General features: G+C 36.7%; 1 protein-coding gene across 1 annotated transcript in view; it reads left to right on the top strand.

Annotated features, from left to right (window-relative positions):
* The first annotated feature begins 1901 nt into the window (after positions 1–1901).
* Positions 1902–22950, top strand: part of LOC103701281 (DExH-box ATP-dependent RNA helicase DExH7, chloroplastic) — a 59569-nt gene continuing 38520 nt past the window's right edge. The window contains 19 exon segments of the mRNA XM_039133905.1: positions 1902–2266; positions 3026–3131; positions 3356–3588; positions 6178–6331; positions 6410–6658; positions 6661–6824; positions 7330–7396; positions 7399–7547; positions 7919–8030; positions 8139–8348; positions 12500–12660; positions 14356–14442; positions 17359–17459; positions 17789–17846; positions 20465–20490; positions 20492–20517; positions 20610–20617; positions 22266–22348; positions 22501–22684. Of these exon segments, the coding sequence (XP_038989833.1) occupies positions 1985–2266; positions 3026–3131; positions 3356–3588; positions 6178–6331; positions 6410–6658; positions 6661–6824; positions 7330–7396; positions 7399–7547; positions 7919–8030; positions 8139–8348; positions 12500–12660; positions 14356–14442; positions 17359–17459; positions 17789–17846; positions 20465–20490; positions 20492–20517; positions 20610–20617; positions 22266–22348; positions 22501–22684 (2460 nt within the window). The 5' untranslated portion in view covers positions 1902–1984.

The following is a 22950-nucleotide window of genomic DNA, read 5'->3' as shown; positions in this document are numbered from 1 at the left end:
ATTCAATAGTTGACAAATGCACTTTGATCTATTGCTAGATTGGCGGCGGTGTAATAATGTCAAAAATCTTTCAAATAGAATGACAATCATCGAGAGAAGCCTTATTAACCAGTACGACATCACAAGCATATAAAAATAATATAATTTACCTATACGCTTGTTAATATGAAAACCCTTCATGTGCATTATGAATCAAATGTATACAATTAGCTATATCCCTAACAATATTGTTCATTTCACTTTTTATCTCTCGAAATAGCCTCTTACACCACTTGCTCTGTTGGGGCAAGACCTCCTCTAACTTTTGAATATTTGTAACAATTTAGAACCTTATCTAAAATGGCTAGCTGGAATATATTATTTGGATTTTTTGATCCTGTATAAGTATCCAAAATCTATCCACGAATAATCAATATGAGACTAAATATACGCCCACATAGATCCTCACAATATTATAGTCCAAAAGTCAAGTGCGAAACTCAAGTTTACCAAGATCACACTTATATATAGATCATCCGAAGGTATGGGCATATCAAGCTCGAGAAACCAAATCCTTGAATTGAGTAAATTCATACCGGAACTCTTCAAACTTGGAAGGTCTCATTTAAAATCATCAACAAACATCATGGTTTGAAGTGGTTCAACTAAGACAGGCAAATTCGCTAGCTAGGGAACTATTTCAATAAACATAATTTGCAAAATGTCTCATCCAACCAAACCTATAACTCAATTATATTATTTTTTGTTATCTTATACTAACGTGTTATTATAATGGCAACTGTGCTATTCCAGGCTTTGGATATGGAAGGTTCACCATGCACACATTTTTGAATATTTACTACTATTTTCAGAGTCACATACATTGCGCGTGCATAATATTGGTTAAGTGTAAGGATCGCAACTTTCTCGTATTTATGAGATGACATGGATAGAGTTAGACTAGAGGATTGGATGGATCGAATTAGGTATAGCGACAAAAAAAATTTCATACAATTTTTTTTTTTGTTTGTTTTTTAAGGAGATTTGTGAACCGGAGCGAGTTTTACTATCATTTATATCTAGCACCCAAGATTATTAGGATAAAATCGGTTAGACTATTTTGGTTTTATTAGGACCGCAGGACTGATAAAATCGGTTTTATTAGGAACAGATTTGGTTAGACTAAATTGCCACCCAAGCTTAAATGTACGGGGAACTCTAAAAATTCAACAACGTCATATAAATCACAGCAAAGGCACAAGTAAACGTTGCGGCATTACCGAGGGTGATAGCGGCTAGAGCCCTTATGCAAGCGGCTGAGATCACTAGTATTATAGAGGTATCACCTGAGTTGGCTAGAGACATCTGAGGCCCCTATTCTGCTCATACAGCATACAAGATATTACTTGTCTTCTGGGTGCTTTCATCCTCTAATTTTCTCAAGATGAACTTTGACGGCAGTGTGGATGATGAGGGAAGATGCAGTGGCGTGGGGTTTGCTATCCGAGATCACGACACCAGATTAGTTGCGGCAGGAGGCCGTGGACTTTTGACTTGTTAGTGGTGTATGCCGAACTTAGAGCAGCTTGAGAGGGCATCTTCTATGCGAGGCGGATACTGGGTGCGGACCGTATTATTTTTGAGGGCGACTCGGCCACAATGGTTGAGTGGATCCGGGGATGCACTGTTGAGGAACAACCGCTGATTCTTGAGATTCGCAGGTTGATGGAGGAGTGCGACTCTCATTAGGTTTCACACATGTTCAGGGGGGCCAATGGGGCGGCTGACTAGGTGGCCTTCTATACGGTCCACCACTTCGGTGGTTTTGTTTGGGTTGGAAGTAGATTTTTTTCTGATTTTGCTGGCCCCATTTACACCTAGAGCGCCCCCGTTGCCCGAAAAAAAAAGAAGAAAACTTTACGTGGTGCGGTTCCCTGTCTCTTGGGAGATCCGATAAAACCTGGGCTCATTCTTGGCTCGCGCTTCCGTCCGTGGCCATAGCAAAATGCCTCCCAAGAACAAGAAGCGGCAGCAGCAGAAGGCGAAAGCCAAATCGGACGCGAAATCGGCTCCGAAGCTCCAGATATCGGCGGATAACGAGCGCCGCCTCCGCCGCCTCCTCTTGAATACCGAGAGGCCGGCACCGCCGCCGGCGGCGGCGGCCGCCGCCAGTACGGACACCGCTTCGAGAGCTCAAAAAGCGAAGAGGCTCCGGACCATCTACGACAAGCTCTCGCTCGAAGGTTTCTCTGCCGATCAAATCGAACAGGCTCTCTCTGCTCTCAAGGTTATTTATTTTTTTCTTATGTACATTTTTTTCTCCTTATATCACAAACATCCCTTTCTCAACTTGGGGTTCAAGAAACACAAATTGGTCGATTTTTCTGGATTATTTCTAGTTTCTAATGTTCAAACCAGACCTAGACTTGATCCATAACACAAATTAGATAAAACGTAAAGAGTAATAGAACTTACTTTTGATTCTTGTCCATCCGGCTTCAAGAAACATGGACTGGTTTTTTTCTTTCGGATTTCTTTTAAATGTTAACGCGATTAAATTTGTGTTAAAGATGAAAGACTTAGCTAGGGACGTTCTTTTGGTTCTTGCGAACTTTGGGTTTTAGAAACTCAACATGATCGAAGTTTCTTGGCATGTTTTGTTTTGACCCACTATATTTTGAAATTCTAATGCGATTGCTGTGCATGCTACGATTCTGTTTCACATGATCACAACCTTCTGGTTCATGAATTAGGGATTTTATCTGAATTTTATGTCCAAGAAAGATTCGGACTTAATTTATTCCATTTTTGTGACTCCTTTTGCTGGTTGATCCGTAGTATTTTTTGTGCAATTTCCCTGGTTGTTTGGATGATGAGAGGTTTCTTGATTAAGGATTTCAACCTGGACTTAATTTTTCAGAAAAACTTGGTGGTTGAGATTTCTTGAAATTCTTTAAAGTGATCGATTTTCTTTAAAGAGTAACAAATCGGGCAATGTACTTGGAATTTGTTATATATGTAAAACAATTGTTTCTGTAAATCATAGGAGGGTGCAACGTTTGAGACTGCTCTGGACTGGTTATGCTTTAATACTCCTGGAAATGAGCTTCCTCTGAAGTTTTCAAGCGGGGCTTCTTCATCTACTCATGAAGGTATTTATTCTTTATTCTATTCTGTGACTAGTCTATTTGTTTCCTTTTATTATTTTTTCTGGCTGATGTGAGTGAGTGCTATCTTTAGTTCTTATTTTATTCTTTTCGTGTTTTTGTTTTGGAACTACTGCACTAAGAAGAAATCAGCATGGACTGCATCTGTTTCCATTTAACTTAGTTTTTTCTGCAACACTTTGATGTGCATCTAGTGATTTCTTATACAGGGTCAGAACGATCAGTTAAAATCATATCTACGGCTCGGGATGATTGGGTTCCTCAGCAACATCTACCAGATGAAAGGAAAAAAGACATGCCTGGAGTTTCTATTGTAATTAAAGCACAACGTAGTGAGGAGTTTCTAGATCTGGGGAAATCATCACATAAGGACTGGATACGACAATATATGGAACAACAGGAAGACGAGGAACAACAGGAAGATGAGGAACAACAGAAACAGGTTTATGGATGACTTCAATATATTGTTGTATTGGGGTTTCTGAATAATATGCATATCCTTTATGAGTGACAACAGTATCGGCTTTGCATGATGCATAGTACGCCATATGTACCAAACTGGGCGGTACGAGGCGTATTGTACATTATTATTTCGGTTCCAGTACACGGTACGGAGGCCATACCGAGTGTCGGTATCCCGAACTGGCCCTTGTACTGGGTGTACCGACATAGTGATAGGGTGGCAATGGTACCGGATTCGGTACCGAGATGGCGTACCTTTCATGATGTTTATAAGATAGCATTATTTCATGCTGTATTATGAGTTCTGGGATTACCATAGTAGTAGTCTCACTTAGCTCAAGCTTTAGCAGATATATTATAAAGCCCACCAAGCAATTCATAAGGTTTTGGGTTAGTAATGTTCGATAAATGATAGTAGTATATTTATTTAAAATTAAATCAGAACAAAGAAAAATCTAGAGTGCTGGAAACCTTTTCTTCTTCAATCTATATCTACAGCAATTCACAAACCTTGTCACTCCATGTCTTGCAATCTTTTCTGCAGATCCAAATTTTGCTCCCTTTGCTTACAGCAATACATACCATATATGCTGAACTTGCTTTATTTCTTCCACTTTGCACATCTATTTTGCAAGGCTTACATGCTTAAGCTCTTCTCTTTTATAGAGTATGGAGTATCAGACTAGAAAAAAAGAAAATAAAGCAACTATGGAGGATCAGAATCCCCCATGTAGGTGATTGTGGCTTGTATTGGTGTCACTTAATACAGCAACAAATCATGCACAAATTCTTTGCAATTTTTCCTTTGTGCTTCATTTCTTAATCTTTTCCGAAACCCATTAGCTTCGTGTTCATTATCATTGTTTGATCATATCAAGTTAAACATGGTGCTTCACTTGTTTTTCATTGTTTGATCGTATCAATGTTTTTCGAAAAGCTTGTTTAATCTTTTCGAAAAGCCCTATTCCTCTATGTTTGATATCTAGACTCCTTTTGAGACTGAGAATGTCCCAGACAAATTTATGCTAACATTTGTTCTTGGACTTGTCAGATATTTAAGTTCTAATCCAGATTGGCCTGTACTCATTTAGTTTTTCTTCATTTCAATTTCAACTTGTGTCATTTGCAGCATCGTTGGCAGTATTTTTCCTTATCAGCATATTATGTATGTAAATTGATTTCATTTGGCAGCATTTTTCTTTATTAGCATATTATATATATATATATTTGGAATATCAATTTTTTTTTTTTTTGCTGCTATATGACTTCACACTGCAGATGATGTTTCTGATGTCTGCACAATATTTTTTTTCTTAATGCAATATTTTTTTTTAAATGATTTCATTTGGCAGTATTTTTCCTTATTAGCATATTGTATTTTTTTTCCTTTTTTTTTTTGAAAAATCAATTTCATAGAAGTGAGAAGAGGAAAATAATTTGCAAGATCTGTCACTACACAAAAAATTGTAAATTGAAAATTTTCCTGCCATATCTGCTTATATCCTTCAAGACTTTCTGATAGTTTTAGTTTTGTGCTGCTCTATGACTTTACACTACAAATGATGTTTCTGATGTCTGCGCAATATCTTTTCTTATATTTTCAATTTATTCTCTCAATTAGTATTTATAGATTTTATCAAAACTAGATGTACTTTAGTTTATCATTTTTTTGTATCATTTGTCCAAAGCAACTAATATGGGTGGTGATATACATCTTTTTTTCTTGGGTGCTTCATGGTCCTTGGTTTGCTATATTCTTTTCTTATATTTTTCAATTTATTCTCTCAATTAGTATTTATAGATTTTATCAAAACTAGATGTACTTTAGTTTATCATTTTTTTGTATCATTTGTCCAAAGCAACTAATATGGGTGGTGATATAAATCTTTTTTTCTTGGGTTCTTCATGGTCCTTGGTTTGCTTGATCTATTATAGGATCAATCAAATTATCTAAATAAACACTGAAAACTTGGTCAAGATGAAGATAAGTTACAATCTTTACAGTTGTCAAGAATTCAGATGGTTAATTGTTGATACTGAAGCAGGCTCAGATTTCTACCCACAGAATGCATGTGCACAGTTTCATACATAACCTTACATTTGATGACAATATTTCTAGCTTTTCATTTGTTGACACCATTGCATATAACAGATTCATTTATTATCAGTTCAAAGATCAGATAATTATTTAATAGTTTTCACAGTTATTTTGTTCTAAGTTTGCTGTTCATCTTGTTTTGTAACAATGCCTGTACAGTATTTTTCATGCCAGATGTGTTAAAGGTAAAGCATCTTTTACCAACTTTCATGTTTACCTGCTGAAACTTTTATGTTATAGAAAAGAGATGTGACATGGCTTCCACCTTGAGTACTAAGATAGGCGACATCTCCATGAATTCATCATTTAGTATTTGGCTTCCACAACTTAGTGCATGTATGTTGTGTATGCCTGGTGCAAATTTGAATGGAATCTCTGAAACGACTATTGCATAGGTTTCTTGGAGGTTCATACAATTTGATTTTTGTTTCTATTTTTTAACTTTTTGTTGATACTGATACATATTACTAGGAGGATGATCCGGACTCTCGTGCTGCTTCTATTGCTAAGGAATACCATCATGCAGTGTTGGGAGCTGTAGAAGCTAAACAGAAAGGAGACAAGAAAAGTCAGGACCAGTTTGGAAAGATTATCAGCAAACTCAAGCGCGAATTATCTATGCTAGGTTTTACTTTGTAGTCTCTTATCTTAAGCTTATTGGATCCCAGTTCTGAAAGCTCCTCAACAAATTTTTTTTGTGCAGGACTGTCCAATGACATTTTGAAGTCAGGATTGCAGGATGAGTTTCTTTATAGATCTTCGGAGAACATATCGTGTGATTCCACAACCTGGGTATCCAACGATTCAAAAACACAAGATAGTGCAGGCGGTCGAGTAGACTTTGCCGTAGATGAAAGCAAACAAATAGTTAATACAAACATAAGTGAAAGCTTTAGTTTGAAGGAGATCGAGCATACCATTGGTCGTCAGGATAAAGCTGTTAGTGAGGATGGTGAAATAATGAGGAACAGGAGTTAGAACTCGATAATCTATTTTCCGAGGATTTGTCTTCTGGTGTAGCATTACCCACCGAATTCTTGACACAACAAAAGAAGGATAAATTGCTACAATTTGCATATGAGCATACTTTAGGGAGCATTGATGAAATATGGAAGAAGGTAGCTGTTTTTAATGTTTTCTGGTTTTAACATGTCTAAGTAGTCAGGGACAAATAATTATGAGTAATTTATCACATCTGTAAACTGGTCTCTGTGCGGTCAGTTAGTCCTTTAAAGAAAGGATGCTAGGCCTTTGTTGTATTTTATAGTTATACAATATAAACGATTGCATTTAACTCTATGGGGTATTCCCTTGGCATGCATGTGCATCTTTCTCTCTCCTCCCCCTCTCTCCCTCCCTCCATCCCTCTCTCTCTCTCTCACTGGGAAAGGCTATTTCCCACACCTTACTCTATACCCACCCCATCCCTACCTAGGCTGGACCGGGCCCTCGGTCAGATCTGGCCACTGCTTGCAGAACTGGGATTTATATGTATGTGGGGATAGAAGCAAGGGCCAATGCCCTTCTGAATCGAACCCATGTCCCTTGCTTGGCAAGGTTTGTACCATCTGAACCAAGGGGTTGGTGTATGCATGTGCTAATGTAATGCAATATTTTCTTCAGGGAGACCCAGGAAGAATCCCTAAGGCTGTTCTGCAAAAGTTCTGCCAGAAACTAGGTTGGGAACCACCCAATACAGTAAATTATCTGAAAAAGATGACAAGTTCCTATATTCTGTTAGCGTATTGCGTACAGCAACTGGCCGAGGTAAAAGCCGGAAGGCTGGAGGTTTGATTACCATCCAACTTCCCAATCTGGAGGAAGCCTTTGGTTTTGTTGAGGTATGGACGCTCATTCAAATGATAATTTCCAAATTCCATCAGTGCTTAATTTGTAAGCTACATCTGAAGAATGGTTATCTTGCAATACTGCTTCTTGCACATACATTAATGGAGACAATTTTTTATCTATCGTGCTTTCTAAGGGCAACATATTCCAAAAGAATCTTATCCTATATTTTTCTTAAAACAAAATGGTTATATGCTGATGATGCTCTATACCTGACCAAGGATGCAATTTAGTTCCCATTTGTCTACTTATCATGTTCACAATTGCTGCATCAACCATATGCTTTAACTACTATGAAGTATACAGAAAGAATTTTCTCTCCATTTTTAAGTAACTTTTTATAAACAGCCATACTTATTTCCAGGATGCACAGAATAAAGTAGCAGCTTTTGCCCTTTGCCAACTTTTTCCGGATCTTCCACTTTCCCAAATGCTTAGAGAACCATACTCTTCATTTGTTTCGAAATGGCAGAAAGGTGAGAAACTGAGAATTATTTATTGGATTTCATATTTTTTTCCTCCAGATCTGTCGTGGCTTTTATTTCGGCACTCTTAATTTCTATTTTAAATATATGAATGGTCAGATGAATGCTCAGCCAAACTGGAAGATAGCGAGGATATTCGTAGAGTAGGCTTCATCGATTCATTATTGAACATTGATACATCGCAGCCAATGATTTCCATGGATTCCAATATTCTTTTTGATGGTGAAAATATAGTAAAACCCAAAAATCTGGAAGGAGCTTGTGATGATCCCTCTGAAAAAGGTAAAATCATGTCATCAGTTTATACAGGTAACTATTATTGGTGGAGAAGTCATTTTTTATTTCATGGAGTTATTCTTAGAAATCAAGATAAAGAAACTTATGGTATTAGTTATGGAATGTTTTACGAGATGTAGGGTCTTTGGTATTTTGTTGGTCTATTGTACCAGGAGTCTTTGGTTTCTTTCTAGATAATTCATTTATTTATTTTTTGTTTTTCCTCACTTCTTTAGAACTTTCATGGAACTTTTTTTTTGTTTTATGTTTGGCTATTAAACCTCTTGAGGTTCCTTGCACTTATTCTTAGCAGAGGATATTTATATGCATTTTATAGGGTTGGCTTTGATCTATCAGAGTTGTATTTGGATGTCTTCCTAGTTCATAGCATATTTATTAGTCTGCATGATGATGATGTTCACCTCATCTCACTGACAAAAAGCATCAAAAAAGTGGAATTATAGAAATATATTTCAGTTATCTAGATGTCATCAACGAACATCACAAATTGATGCTCCTTCAATATGGTCTGTGTTGCTAGCTTGTAAGAATGCACAACTTCTTTGACTGACATTATTAAAATTAATGTCATTGTAGTAATTTAATTTTATTAATAAATATGTTATGCAGTAATTTTAATAATATCATATACTGTGTTAATATTATTCTAGTAATTCTCTTTTTATACTATATGAAACTGAAAGTATATATTTATTTTAGGTAAAAGACCTAGAATAATTTTGGCCCTTTCACTCAGATTAATATTATATCCTTGGTGGCTGGAATATTCTACCTAGGGTGACAATCTGCTTCAGAATCTTCTCGGAATTTTGACAGTTTGGCAGGTGCTTCCTTACTAAAAGTGTTTCCATACTATCCACTTCCTTGCACCACATGGGTACCCGTTCCTGCACCCGCTTCACCACCCTGATTCTGATTTTGATACCTTTACTGCTATACTTCTCTCCCTCAAATCAAAAATTCCAGGTTTAACTGGGTTACAGTGGTGCTGATCAGAATAATTTAACCAGAATAATGGGGACTCATAGATGGCTGTTTGGCCAGATAATGGGCTGTACCATTGAGTGATGATTCCATCCTTATTTCTGAAATAAATATCAGATCTATTTCTATTTTAATGGATGATGTGAAGTTGTGAACTCTATCCCTGGTTCAGATCACATCAGTTTGGTATTGTGCTATTTAAACATGTGTCACGGAAAGTTTTCGAACAAAAAGAAATATGGAGAGGTCACCATAGTTAATATAAAAGTGCACTTATGTGATTACTGCTTCAACAGTTTAGTTCTTTTTTTGGTTTTAAGAAACTCATAGTCAAGTTGCTCAAAGACGAAACTCACTGGAAAGTTTACAATATGCGTGCTATTTAAAATAGCACTAGTTGTTTACTACTTCCTTTGGAGTATGGCTTTTACAATGTATGTCCAATTTAAAATAGCACTAATTTTTTACTGCATCCTTTGTAGGTGTGGCTATCTCTTTAAACCTTTTTTTTTTTGTGTTGAGAGTAAGAGTGGGAGATCCACCTGAACAATAATTACCTAGGTCACAGTACTTGGGGATGCACCATCCAAGATTCGAACTAGGACCTCTGTATGACGACTGGGGTAAGACCTAGGTCATCAACTCTTATAGATCATTGTTGTTTTTTGACAAACAATTATTATAGATTTTGAATACGTAGTTGTTTCCTTTCTAAAAATAAAATTGTGCTAGCTTTTCATGCACTTGACGCTAAAAGTATGAGGTTCCTTTCTCTCGAAAAAGAAGGGGTCCGAAATCTCTTTCATGAAAAAATTTCACACATGCAAACTCTGCCAGATTGGATCTGGATTTTCTTCACTTATGAGTTGCTCTATCTATCTTTTGCAATGGAATGATTCACAAATTCTCAAAGAGGTGGATTTTACACTTTTTCTTCTTTAGGAATTCGTTTTGTTTACATGAGTCCAAATATTTCTTTTATTGCTAAAACATTTATTCTTATTTAATTCCATTGTAGATTTACCTACTCAAGTTAGTAAACATGATTCAAAGTTTTCAAATTTTGAAAATATAGTATCTAAGACACTCATAATTGGTTATATATTTTGATGAATTAATAAGTTATGATTGGGTAGTATTAACATCTAATATATCAGAAATTAGGGAATTAGGACATGTTAATCAATTCTAAGCACTCTAATGCCTACTCCAATTGTTATTGCCTCGTTTAAGGCTTTTCATCACACCATCCCTTTCCAGGTGTATGTGGCAACTAGCCATAACCATCAAGCATTGTCCCAGCTATTTGCTATTGGTTTTATGGTTCTCATTTGGTAGGCATTCCTCATAACTCCCCCAGGTGCATGCAGTAAGCATGGGACATGGTGTACCCTACAAGTGTTGCTGGTTCCACGAATTATGGTACATGTGCCCCACAAGTTCATTTACAATTCCTCGTTACAGTTGTGGGTTATATTTACTGTAATAGGTGATGATCATAATGTCATCGAGCTTCCCTTGACTATGGTTATAGCTGTACCCTCCAAGGGATCCATAAGTGACTGAAGCATACCTTGATGTGCACTCATTATGAGGGAAAAAGACTTCCAGCCATATTATTGTTCATATTGAAAGTCCTATAAGAGTTTTTGGTTGATATTCACTGTCCCAGTTGTTGGTCATGGTATCAGCGTTCCAGCCTTTGACATACAATGAGGACCATGAGGTGTTAGACATGGAGGTGGAAATGTGGGTGATATCAGGACTTCAAAAAGGCCTTCTCTTGTATTTCATGATCTTGCTTTTATATATTCTTACATTCACATGAATATTCAGTACCTTTTATCTTGATATCTGTTGCTTGTTCCCTGTGGCAGCCAGTATGTGTTCCTTGTGTTGCTTTTGCTTATAGTTTATTAAGGTTATATGTGATTGTGATGTTTCTGCTTTAATTTGAGGACCATGAGGTGTTAGACATATGGAGGTGGAAATGTGGGTGATATCAGGATTCATGATCTTGCTTTTATATATTCTTATATTCACATGAATATTCAGTACCTTTTATCTTGATATCTGTTGCTTGTTCCCTGTGGCAGCCAGTATGTGTTCCTTGTGTTGCTTTTGCTTATAGTTTATTAAGGTTATATGTGATTGTGATGTTTCTGCTTTAATTTGAGGAGCATGTATGCATGTATTTATCTATATATGTATGCATGCATGCATGCATGTATGTGTATAATATGTACAGACCATTTCGTCTCATTGTACTTATCTTGTTAAATTGATAAGCTATAATAAGGTCAGTTTGTGAGCGATATGTGTATGTCTTTAGATTAATTGAACATAGTCATGCTGCAGCAATGTTGATAAGTTGGTGGGCATGTTCTTCAGAGGGTAAAGTTGTAAAATTTGTTTGTGGATGTCAGTACGGTATAGAGGCTGTTTACACTTCCATACCAACACATCATACAGATACTGTGCTGACTCCAAAAGTGTATCATGTGCCAGTATGGTGATGTACTGTACCATACTGTACTAGTAAAGGACCTGATAGAGAGACTTAAAAAAATGTTCTCAGCTCTGAACTTCTTGCCTTCTTTGTCTTCATAAGTTGATCAAATTATCATCAGCAGTTTCTCTCTTCATTTCATTGGTCTCAAATGTACTTGAATTTCCCTATCTTTCTTAGTTGTAATGAAGTTCCGTTATTGATTACTTTTTCTATTGTTGTCTTGTTTGTTTATCCTATTTATTTATTTTTTTTATTGGGTGCATGTAGGAATGAGTTCTACGGAAGCAGCAGCAAGCATTTATTTGAAAAAAGAACTAGAGAATAAAATATGAAGGCTGCCAAAATAATGGTGGTATCTCTTCGCATTGACCTGACAACTATTTTGTCACTGTGGCATGACTACATCAATTTGCATCAATGAGCAAAGTGCTTTTTAGTTCTTTGTCTTAGGGTGCATATTTTTTGACATCCTATGCAACCTATAGTCCCAATGAGATCTAACATCTTTTCTACAATTATACACCAGTAGTATCTCGATTATATGTAATTGCACATCTGTCAATGAGATTTGCTATACTGTGGGCCCTATGCTTGCTTACTTTTGATAAATGATTATATGCCTCTTAAAAATTTCAAGTCACAAGTTAATCTCTGACTCATTTGAAAGCTCTATTTCATTCACAATTTCATCTCTTTTATTGCACAATGCTGGAAGCTAGGGCCTGCTCTACTCCCATAGCTAGGCTGAAGGATAGTTTCCTAATTTACTGAAGGACAATGATGTGATTGTTTGTTTGTGGAGAAACAGGTTGCGGTAAAACGACACAGGTATGTTATAATTATTTTTCATTTTGATGCTTAAGATGATAGTCATGATATTTTTTTTAAAATTTCTCTGTATAATTTTTTCTAAAAACATACAGAGAAATTTCTTGTCTACTTCAGAGAAATATGCCAATTGAAATACAACAAGGAAATTGTGAAGAACTTCCCTCTGGATAGTTGAAATCATTCCCAGACAGGGAACATTCCATGAATAAATGAAAAACCTTAATCCTTGGGAACCAACGAGATAGCGATCTTTTCTTGCTATCATAATAGGAAATGTAAATATGCTAGCATCCACTGAAGCTCTGAAGGATAAAAGGTCTCCCATTTTTCTGAAACATTATTGTCTTGTTGGCGGCATCAATAAAATTGAAGGGATTGCTGAAAGTCATCTACACTACAAAGTAGATGGCAGTGCTGAAAGGGATATCTATAATTGTTACCCTTTGTGTCTTATATGTATCTTTGATGATGTTTGGTTTATAGGAAAACACATCCAAGAAATCAAGAGATTTCATAAGGTATGATGCTAGATAAGAAGCGACATGTGGTTTTTAATTTAGGACTTAGGAGCATATTTTTACAATTATAAAAGAACCATATAAAGTGGTTTATCAGAATGATATGGGTCTTGGTAACATGCCTTCTCAGTATCTGCCACAAGTTTGGGTATGTTTTTTTTTGCTGATGGATGCTGAGTGTGTTCATGGTATAGATAGTGCAGACTATTTGATTCCTAAGAGCAAAATAGATGACAAATGAAACATTTGTTGGAAATTTAGTATGGTTCTAGTCGACAATTTAGTGTCAAGAATCCTTGTCTAACATGGAAATCACAGCTGATGTATTATCTCCTAGTGCAACTGGCTCCACAAAAGCTGTCAGGCTGAGGAACAATAAAAAAATTTGCAAGATTTCTGTGTTGCTTGGGTATTTCTCTTCCTTGTTTCAACTGCTAGTCTATACCTATTGTTGGTCTCCATTCAGTAGCTTGGATTAGGATCCTTGTGTAATATCACCTTGCCAAATTTTGATCCAGCAACGAAGAAGAGCCAATATTTAACCCAAGGTTTGCTATGCGAGTCGTATTGCCATGTACTGTGCATATCGTACCGTATTGGTACTGAACCGATACTCTGTATGGGGGTGTGTAGAGTGTCAATATGCCAAACTAATACCAGCATTACACCAACATTATACTTGTGCATGTTTCAAAACCGGTATTGCGAACCTTGATTTCACCCTACCAGGTGAAATGACAATGTTGTAATTGTATTGTTCAGAGAAATTCTTGTAGTTGTTTGGCCTATAATATCTAATTATGCTCCAAGAGTCCCTCCTCTAGTTAAATGGCATACCCTACAACCTACTAAATTTCCACTACTGCTTAAGCAAAGTATATGTGGAATTTTCTGAATAAGATGAGCTTCTTCACAACTATAAAATAATTATATTTTCCTTGCTTTATGATGCCCCTCTAGGGGAAAAAATCCTTTCACTCAAGGATTCATACCATGATTAATATCACCATCACAACTTTAAAAGTAGCATTATAAAGATTATGTTACCCCCTTCCCCTAGAACTAAAGCCTTCTGCCTGCTGTACTTAGTCTTTTCATTTATTGGTATATATATTTGTTTACTTCTTTTGCATAAGATTATAGTGATCATTTTCTAAATACTTAACACTTGCAGGTTCCACAATTTATTTTGGACGACATGATTAACTCAGGGCAAGGTGGATGTTGTAACATAGTGTGCACACAACCCAGGAGAATAGCAGTATGGTTAATCCCCATTATATTTCTTGTTTGACTCAAATGTATTTTTAGCATGTATATGTTGGATATTGGTTGATATGCTTTGGTGTGGTTTTTTTTTTTATCATGCAGTGTGGTTGAAGTGAACTTTGATTTATTGCCTTAAAATGATTTACTCTTGGAGATGTTAGTCTTGATGTTCACACACAGAACGATGCCATGTGCTCAGACAGGATCTTCATGATTATTCTTATTTCATTTATTTTCTATGTTATAAGCAAAGCCAGCCATCTGCTTCTTCTGGCAATAACAATTTGCAATACATTACTACATGGTATACTACCTTGTGTCTATTGGCATAATGACAATATTGTCCTAATTATTGGAAAATTCTTAAATTATTCCCCATTTCTTTTCTTTGGCTGAAATGAATCTCTGAATCATTCTGTGGTAATTGAATTAATCAAGAATCATACAGTTATTCACAATTTTAACAATTCAATGAACTATTGATGGCTGGTTTAAGAAACATTAGTGAATTACAGATGAGTAGCATTATAAATTGCTGGTGATGCTGGTTTTTTTGCTGTCTGTTCTCATTTTAAGATGAATAAAAATATAAATATGTCGAATATCTTACAAATACGCTGAGTATCTTACTTTATTTTTGTTAATGTCTCTATGTTTTAGCAATCGAAATTCTTGTGAACTTTTAGTGGATTCTTCATATTTTTTCAAACACTAGATCTTTACCTCTAGTCGAATTGTACTGGAGAGCTGAACTTGCAACCATCTTTATTAACATGCTTGTAATTGCTTTCAGGAATGGACCAGCAGTTAGAAAATGGATCATTAGCAAACTTCTATATTTATGATTTTCTTTAATTTCCCTCATGGAATACTCACATTCTTATTGTTGCTTAGTTCTGTTCCTATGTGCAAATTATCTATATGGTTATTTACAGACTAACAGATACTTAATGAAGCATCAACATTTTGAGGACACATGTAGATATGTTAATCACTTGCATGTCTGTTTTATGTTTTTTCTTTTTTCTGGTTATGTAAATAATGTTTTAGCATTTTATGGTTAATGCTAAATTTTGTGGGCTAGTTTTTGCACTCCAATAGTAATATAATTCTATTAGCTGCATTTAGAATATAGTTTTACACTTTTACTTCTATCAATAAAGGATTCTCCTAATGAATTCAAAATCTTCTTCGTGATATTATTATGCTTTTAGGATTGTGGCTTTCTTCTTCTTTTTTCCCCTGACAATTTGTTCTATGCATTCGATAATATATATATATATATATATATATATATATATATTTCATTCTTTTTGGGACTTTAGGTGCTAAATGTTGGAGTCATAATGTGATGGAAGAGAGCATAATATATGCTTTTAATAGATTACGTAGTATGATACTGCAAACACTATACTTGAGAATATTATGTGTGTAAGAAGATTTTTTTTTTTTTTTGGAGCTATATGGTTGTAATGTGCCACCACCAGGGTTTGAACCCTTGACCTCCCTAAAAGACAAGCCATTCGGAGTGGGATGCCAACGAGCTAAGACTAACAGCTGTTGGCATGTAAGAAGAATAATCATATACAACATTATAACAGATGTCTAAAGCTATTTTTGCTCTCCAACTTGAGAAATAAAATAGTGACACGGGATAAAACCACAATTCACCTCATCTATATTAATATGTGAAGACAAATAACTCTTTCCAAAGGATTCTAAAGTTGATAGTATGCTAGATTTTGGAAAATCTAATAGTATCTAGGGTAACGGTGAAAATGTCTTGTGATGAAGTCCACTGATCAATCCATTAGTAGGTGGATGCTAACCTAGAGACCTACGAATACTATGCTCCTCTTTTTTTTTTTTCTTTTTTTTTGCTACGACAGGTAAATCATACAACACGTGCACGGATACATTCAATAAAGTCAGAAAACAAAATATTTCGGAGCTCCCAAGGCAGCTTCCCATCCCCTGTTCACACGGTACTGCCGACGTGGTTGGCACATAGGTGGCCATTTAGTCTGCAACCAACCCCATTGGCTTCTCTAAACACATGCTTAGCTTGGAGAAATTCTCCATCCCTCATCATCATCCAGATATCACGAAGCAATGGATGGTCACCGGTAGTGACCCTCGGACCTCCTGGATCCAATTGATGACCGTGGCCGAGTCACCCTCCAAAATGACTGAACTAGCTGATAGCACACACTGAGCATGTCGAAGACCTGCCCAAGTCGCCCTCAGCTCTGCACCGAGAATTGTGCAATCGAATAGCGGACAGCCTTCCGCTGCCTCAACCCTGGAGTTTGGGTCCCTGATGACGAAACCCGCTCCACCTATTGTGCCTCCATACAGTACCAACTCATCGAAATTGACCTTGAGGAAGCTAGGGGATGGGGGCTCCCAGGTGAAGAATACCGTACGGGATGCTGCCGAGGCAGAATGGGAACTCCAGATGTCTCGAGCTATCAAAGGCCGGTCTAAGAAGGAAGCATGACTAATCTTTGCCGCATCCACCCGGGCGCTCTCCGCTACGATCCTTGGCGACATGCTATGCTCACCAAATGTTCGAGTATTCCTTGCCAGCCATATCTGGTATGCTGTGTAAGTCGCTCTAACCGCTTCCGGGCGTGTCAGAGGGTGGTATCCTCTTAAGAGGACAACATGTGGTATCCTCTTTAGTATTGGAACTTCAAAAGAGTATTCCATGTGATGCATTGGAAAGCACTTATTGTCTTAAATGTTGAAACTCATAAGGTTAATATTGCCAAGACATTAGTATCCTTTATTGCTCTTATTTATGGAATTATGTTTTTGGTCATATTAATATTTTATCTGTTAATTGCAATGCAATTTCTCTATATGTGAGAACTGGATACCAGGTTTCTGCTACATGTTTTTGTAGGCCATCTCTGTTGCAGAAAGAGTGTCAGATGAACGATGCGAGTCCTCACCTGGTAGTAATGATTCATTGGTTGGTTATCAAGTTCGCCTTGATAGTGCCAGGTACTGCAATATGTAATTTTTGCAAATCAGCATCTATGCTATGCACACAGACACCTATGTAACATGTAGCCTCAATTACCTGTACTCCACAACTAAACCTAGAGATTGGCATGACACATGGACATGGTTCCATCAGAAGAAATTGTTAGATATTGAAAGGTTTGATGCCTAGAGGCACAGTGATACCTGACACAAGAACCTGTGTCCGTGTAATGCAGACAGATAAACAGACCTTTTATTTTGTGTTGTTAGTGTATATACCATATACACAAATTGTTGGAAGAAATTACATATCTCTGAAAATGTTTTTTTTATATTTACTATTCTAGGAATGAGAAGACAAAGCTTCTCTTTTGTACCACAGGCATCCTTCTTAGGAAGTTGGCAGTAAGTTTTGCTTGTTGCATTTATGATCTGTCTAACTGTTTACATCTATTACATGTAAATTTTTTACATTAGTCATGTATTCTGCCTGGCCTTCAGTATATTCCTTTACAGTACAGTTTCCAGTATTTGTACAAATAATTGCATTTGTTTTCTTGATGGATTTAATGTAGATCTGAACTGTCTTATTAGTCTGTCATCATCATCTTAGCATCTTTGAGAGAGACCTGGGTGCAAAACCATAATGTTCCCAGGTTTCTTTCTTGTGTGTGCATCTGTGTGTGTGCTTGCATGCGCGTCTGGGGTGTGCATGTGCAGGTGCCTTTGGGGTGGGTTGGGGGTGGGGAGTTGCTTGAGTGTGCATGTGTAGGGTGTCTGTATGTGTGTGCATGTGTAGGGTGTGTGTATGTTTGTGCATGTGCACATGTATATGCATGCTTGCATGTTTATGTGCATATGTTTGTGTGCCTGCATGTCTACATTTTTTTTTGGGGGATAGGGGAGAGGGATAAATGCACCTTTTGAAACACTATTGATATAAGAAATATATGTGTTCATTTATTACGATGTAAGCTAAACATATTATTGTAAAATGCACTATGAAAATAAGCAAAATCTCATGTGGTCCTCTTATCACAAACATAAAGGCGAGTCTTTAGTTTGTGTCTACCGGAAACTTACCGCTACAACCTTTAACAAGGTTTACCATGCATTTTTTTAAATCATTACTATCGGTAGCTTTATTCTTTATGCAAATAATTTTAAATCTTAGATTGAAAATTAAGTCTAGCTTGATTTCTGTCAGATTTTCTTCTCATTCTTTCACATATTCTAGATATGGAAATTTGCATTTTGGAACCTGAAGAAACATTGTGTATTGCAAGTGGTCCCGATTGTACTATATGCTGGGTCTTTTAACAATGCCGTGCACATCTGCCCTCCAGAAAATAGTTAGACCATGGTCTGCCGTACCGGTCCGTACCGGCCGGTACGTACCGGTCCGGCCTGGGACCGGTACCGGATCAGCGTGAAATCCGGTACCGGTAATTTATTGTTGAAGAACCGGTACGGAACCGGTACGGATCGGTACGGACCGGTTCGGACGGTACGCCACCTACAGACTGGTACGCCACCGGTTCCGTACCGGTCCGGGACGCCACCGGTACGCCGACCGGTACCGGTACGCCGACGGTACCGGTACGGCGGACCTGAGTTAGACCATAATGGTCATGGTTATGAAGGCCAAAGACATTGCTAGTTTGCTACTATTGTAATATGACAAAACTTATCATATCATTAAAGTGAAGAAAAAGGTCTGATTTGGACAACTTATATAAGTTGCTGGACATCAACAAGGGTTGGTGCACATGTTTGATGAAAGGAAAGTGGATAGCATTTTGGACTTGCAATAAAACTAGGAAATATGTTCTAAGAGTTTAAGTGATCACAAATCTGCTCTTTAAATGTTTAAAGTTTAAACCCATTTAAGAGGGAAGACTTGTGATCCCATGATTCCAGAAGTCAAATATATGACATTACATTATTTGCAGTGTTAGAATAACAGAGCTCTCTCTTTTTCTTTTTGGGTGCTTGCACAATTCTCATCCTGTACTGGAAAAAAAAGAAGAGAAAATATAGAAGAACATTACTATCTGGACAAGGGGCTGAAAGAGTAAAAGGGGTAGGCACACATATATAAAGAAAAGGAAATTGGCTAAATTTGCAATGAGAGAGGAATACGTAATACTGGTTATAGCTGGCTGAGAGAACTTGAGGTGCCAAAATCCCATTGATGCTATAGGTACAAAGAGAAATTGATAAAGAACCAGTCATGGGGGAGGAGATTAGGAAGGGAGGGAGCAGATCTTGCTTTTCTCCCCATTTGGTGTCAAGGCTTATTTCTTCATTCTCATTAAAGGGCCTTGATGAGGGTGCAAACATGTTGGATTTGGCTTTCAAGAGGAAAAGAAAAGGATCTGAGTAGGTGCTTGGTTTTGCATTCTTTTGTTTCATTCGTTTCAAATGGTATAGGAACTTTTTTAAGTACAGAAAGATCTGGAGGTGGAATGGAAGCTGCTGCAGGTTTTTTTTGTCCATGTATTGGATGGTTGTTGGGGGCAGGAATGGTAAACAAGGATATTGAAATTCAGTAGGGGTTTCTTTCCCTGGCCCATTGACCCAAGCGTGCCGATATGGATGAAAATCACTTGTATACTTGTTTCACATCCTGAACTTTGTGCACCAACATATCCTTATTATTTTGGACATCACGATCCACTAATATTTTTTGTTGGCAGCCTCATGCTACTCTTTCCTGTACATATTATGATCAGTAAAGATGATTTAGCATTGTGGTTGCTTCCTTTTTAGCAACTGTACTTTAAACACTATTGAGGTGCTTCTTCACTTTGTCCATTATGCTCTAGCTTTATCTTTGCTGTTTATAAATTGCTCTAATTAATTTGGAGAATTAGGCATCAAAAACTGTCACTCGTCAAGATGAGTGTTTACATCTCATTATACATTTCTTTTATGTTATATTTGGGAACATGTACAACTTTTTATGTATGTGAAATTTAGATAATATAACATTTGCTATCATTCATGCAAGTCTCCAGCAGGGAAACAAGGACTTGGCTGGCGACATGATATGTTGATGAAGTGCATGAACGGTTCTTTAAAATCTCCATCTCTTTATGTGTTTTACTGTGATCGTGTGCTTTTTACATGTCTTTCTAATTGCATGTTTAAATATTTTATTTTGTACTCTTTTGGCTTACTTTGCTTATTATTACTAAACGAAACAAAGTAAGAAAGAACAATAGGATATTCAGTGTGGACAGGAGAACATCTGGAAATAGTTATGTGCAAATCTAGAAAGGAGTCCATAATGAGAATGTTAAAAGGAGCAAATCTAGATTTGGTTATGTGCAAAACTAGGGGGGGAATCCAAAATGAGTTCATTGTAGGGGCTTAGCATAGATAGAGTGTAAAATATTTGAGGCAGGCATGCGTTTGGATGGTAGGTATGCATTACAGGCAATGTTACTGGGACATGTGACAAGGGTGTTAAGTGTCCATGTGCCAAGAGGAATCTGACTTGACAACTTTTTTGAAAATTGGATGGGGACATGTGTATTTACGTGTGCATATATTGAATAATGAACAACACCTATATACCTTAAGTTAATTAAATTTGATAAATGGTTGCTACTTGTTACATCAAACTTGACAACCTTCATATAGAAGTGCCAAAGTTAGACATGTAATAACGATGACATCATGATGCAATGGTATGAAATCGTGTCAAGAGATGCCCCTAGTGTCGAGGTGCTCAGCACATCAAAAAACCCACAAAAATGGAGTGTCCAGGCAATAATGATGGCAGAGGCAATAAAAGTTTGGAAAAACTTTGTTTGAGTGGGAATTTGAATCGGTAAAAATGCAATGGCATGTTGCTGAGGAACTGGGCCCTAGAAGAGTGAGAAGGCATGCTGGCATTGTTTGTTCTTTTCTAGAGTGCCAACCTTATCTTCTGCAATAGGACAATGATATAATATGTGACAACCAAGTCTACATCTGACAGAAGGCTTCATTAATTTCCAAGCATGTCCAAAAACTGATAGATTTCAGTTGGTAGGAATTTTTCTTTCATATTCCTTGAAGAAATAACTTTAGATATCTAAATTGGTTATTATAATAAGTTAATAACTTAGTTTATGGAAAGCTTTGTCCTTGCAAAGATGTACCTTTCAAGCTAACAAAATTTGGAATAGATTTTTTTAATAAAATTTTATCAGTATACCTTGTAGTATATGCTTAACTATTATCATGAATTCATAATTAAGGTTTGCGATCTCGGTACCGGTACCATCCTATTGCAGTGTTGATATACTTGGCATGGGGGCTGGTTTGGCGTATGGAGTGTCGGTATGCCTCCCATACCACATACTAGTTCGGTATTGATATGGTTGGGTATGCACCGGTACCGACCGGTATGACAAACCTTGATCATAATGGTTTCTTCAATTCTCAAAAGTCTATCACAGTTATACACCCATTTCTATTCAGGCACTACACCCATTTCTGAGTTGACTTGTGGGTTTCTTGTTATGCTTTCCAGTTTCCATAATATATACATTGATTTTGTTAATTTTGCATACATGGTGAATGATTGTACATCTTCATTTTTCTTGAAGCTTTCTGCTGTCTTCATGAATCGCTGCTCAGAAAATTGCATTCTAATGCCGAAAAGCTATCATTTATTTAAATTTGATGCTATATACAACATTGCTTGGTGCATCAAGAAGTTTAGAAAGCTTTTGTACAATGATATATTTGAGTGGATACCATCTTATTGGTCAAAACAATAGTAGCAGTTTAACATTCAAGCAGCTAGTTCCTTTTTTTCCCATTTGACAGGGGGACTTTTTGCTCATTGTTCTGAAAGACCTGATCGAGAGGCAATTTTCTCATAGAAGGCAAAAATTGAAAGTGGTTCTCATGTACTTACTTACAATTAAGCTTTTTCTTTCTTTATCTTCCTTTGTCTCCTTTTTCAACAAAATATATGTTGCACATCCCAATTTTCTGACAGATACGGGACAACCGTGCATAGATTCTAATGATTGTATTTATATGTTCACTGTATATCTAGGTCTGCAACAGTTGATTCGAGTTTGTTCTCGAGGTATTTTGGAAATTGCCCTGTAATCACCGCGGAAGGGAGGACACATCCAGTTTCAACTTACTTTCTCGAGGATGTTTATGAAAACCTTGAGTATAATCTTCCTTCAGATTCTCCTGCATCAGGAACATTTTTGATACCGAAGAAAGGAAAAGTTAGTTTCTTCCTTGCACTAGGAATGCGGATGTAGCTGCAACTTATTAGATCTTCAAATGCATATACTGCTCTGATCTTGAACTGTTTTTCTGCTAAGAATATGCTTATTATTTATTACTTTGCCTAAGAAATTCTTGATGGAACCAAATACGAAATTCTCCGGTTTAATTTTGATATATAAATCCATTCATGGTTTTGAGAGGTTAATTGCTGGCTGTGACATATTTTCAAAACTTTATCTCGTAGTAATTTATATCCCAGTGT

This window comes from Phoenix dactylifera, chromosome 14 (assembly GCF_009389715.1).
Source record: "Phoenix dactylifera cultivar Barhee BC4 chromosome 14, palm_55x_up_171113_PBpolish2nd_filt_p, whole genome shotgun sequence".
Taxonomy (NCBI): domain Eukaryota; kingdom Viridiplantae; phylum Streptophyta; class Magnoliopsida; order Arecales; family Arecaceae; genus Phoenix; species Phoenix dactylifera.
This window is presented reverse-complemented; position numbering and strand designations above follow the sequence as displayed.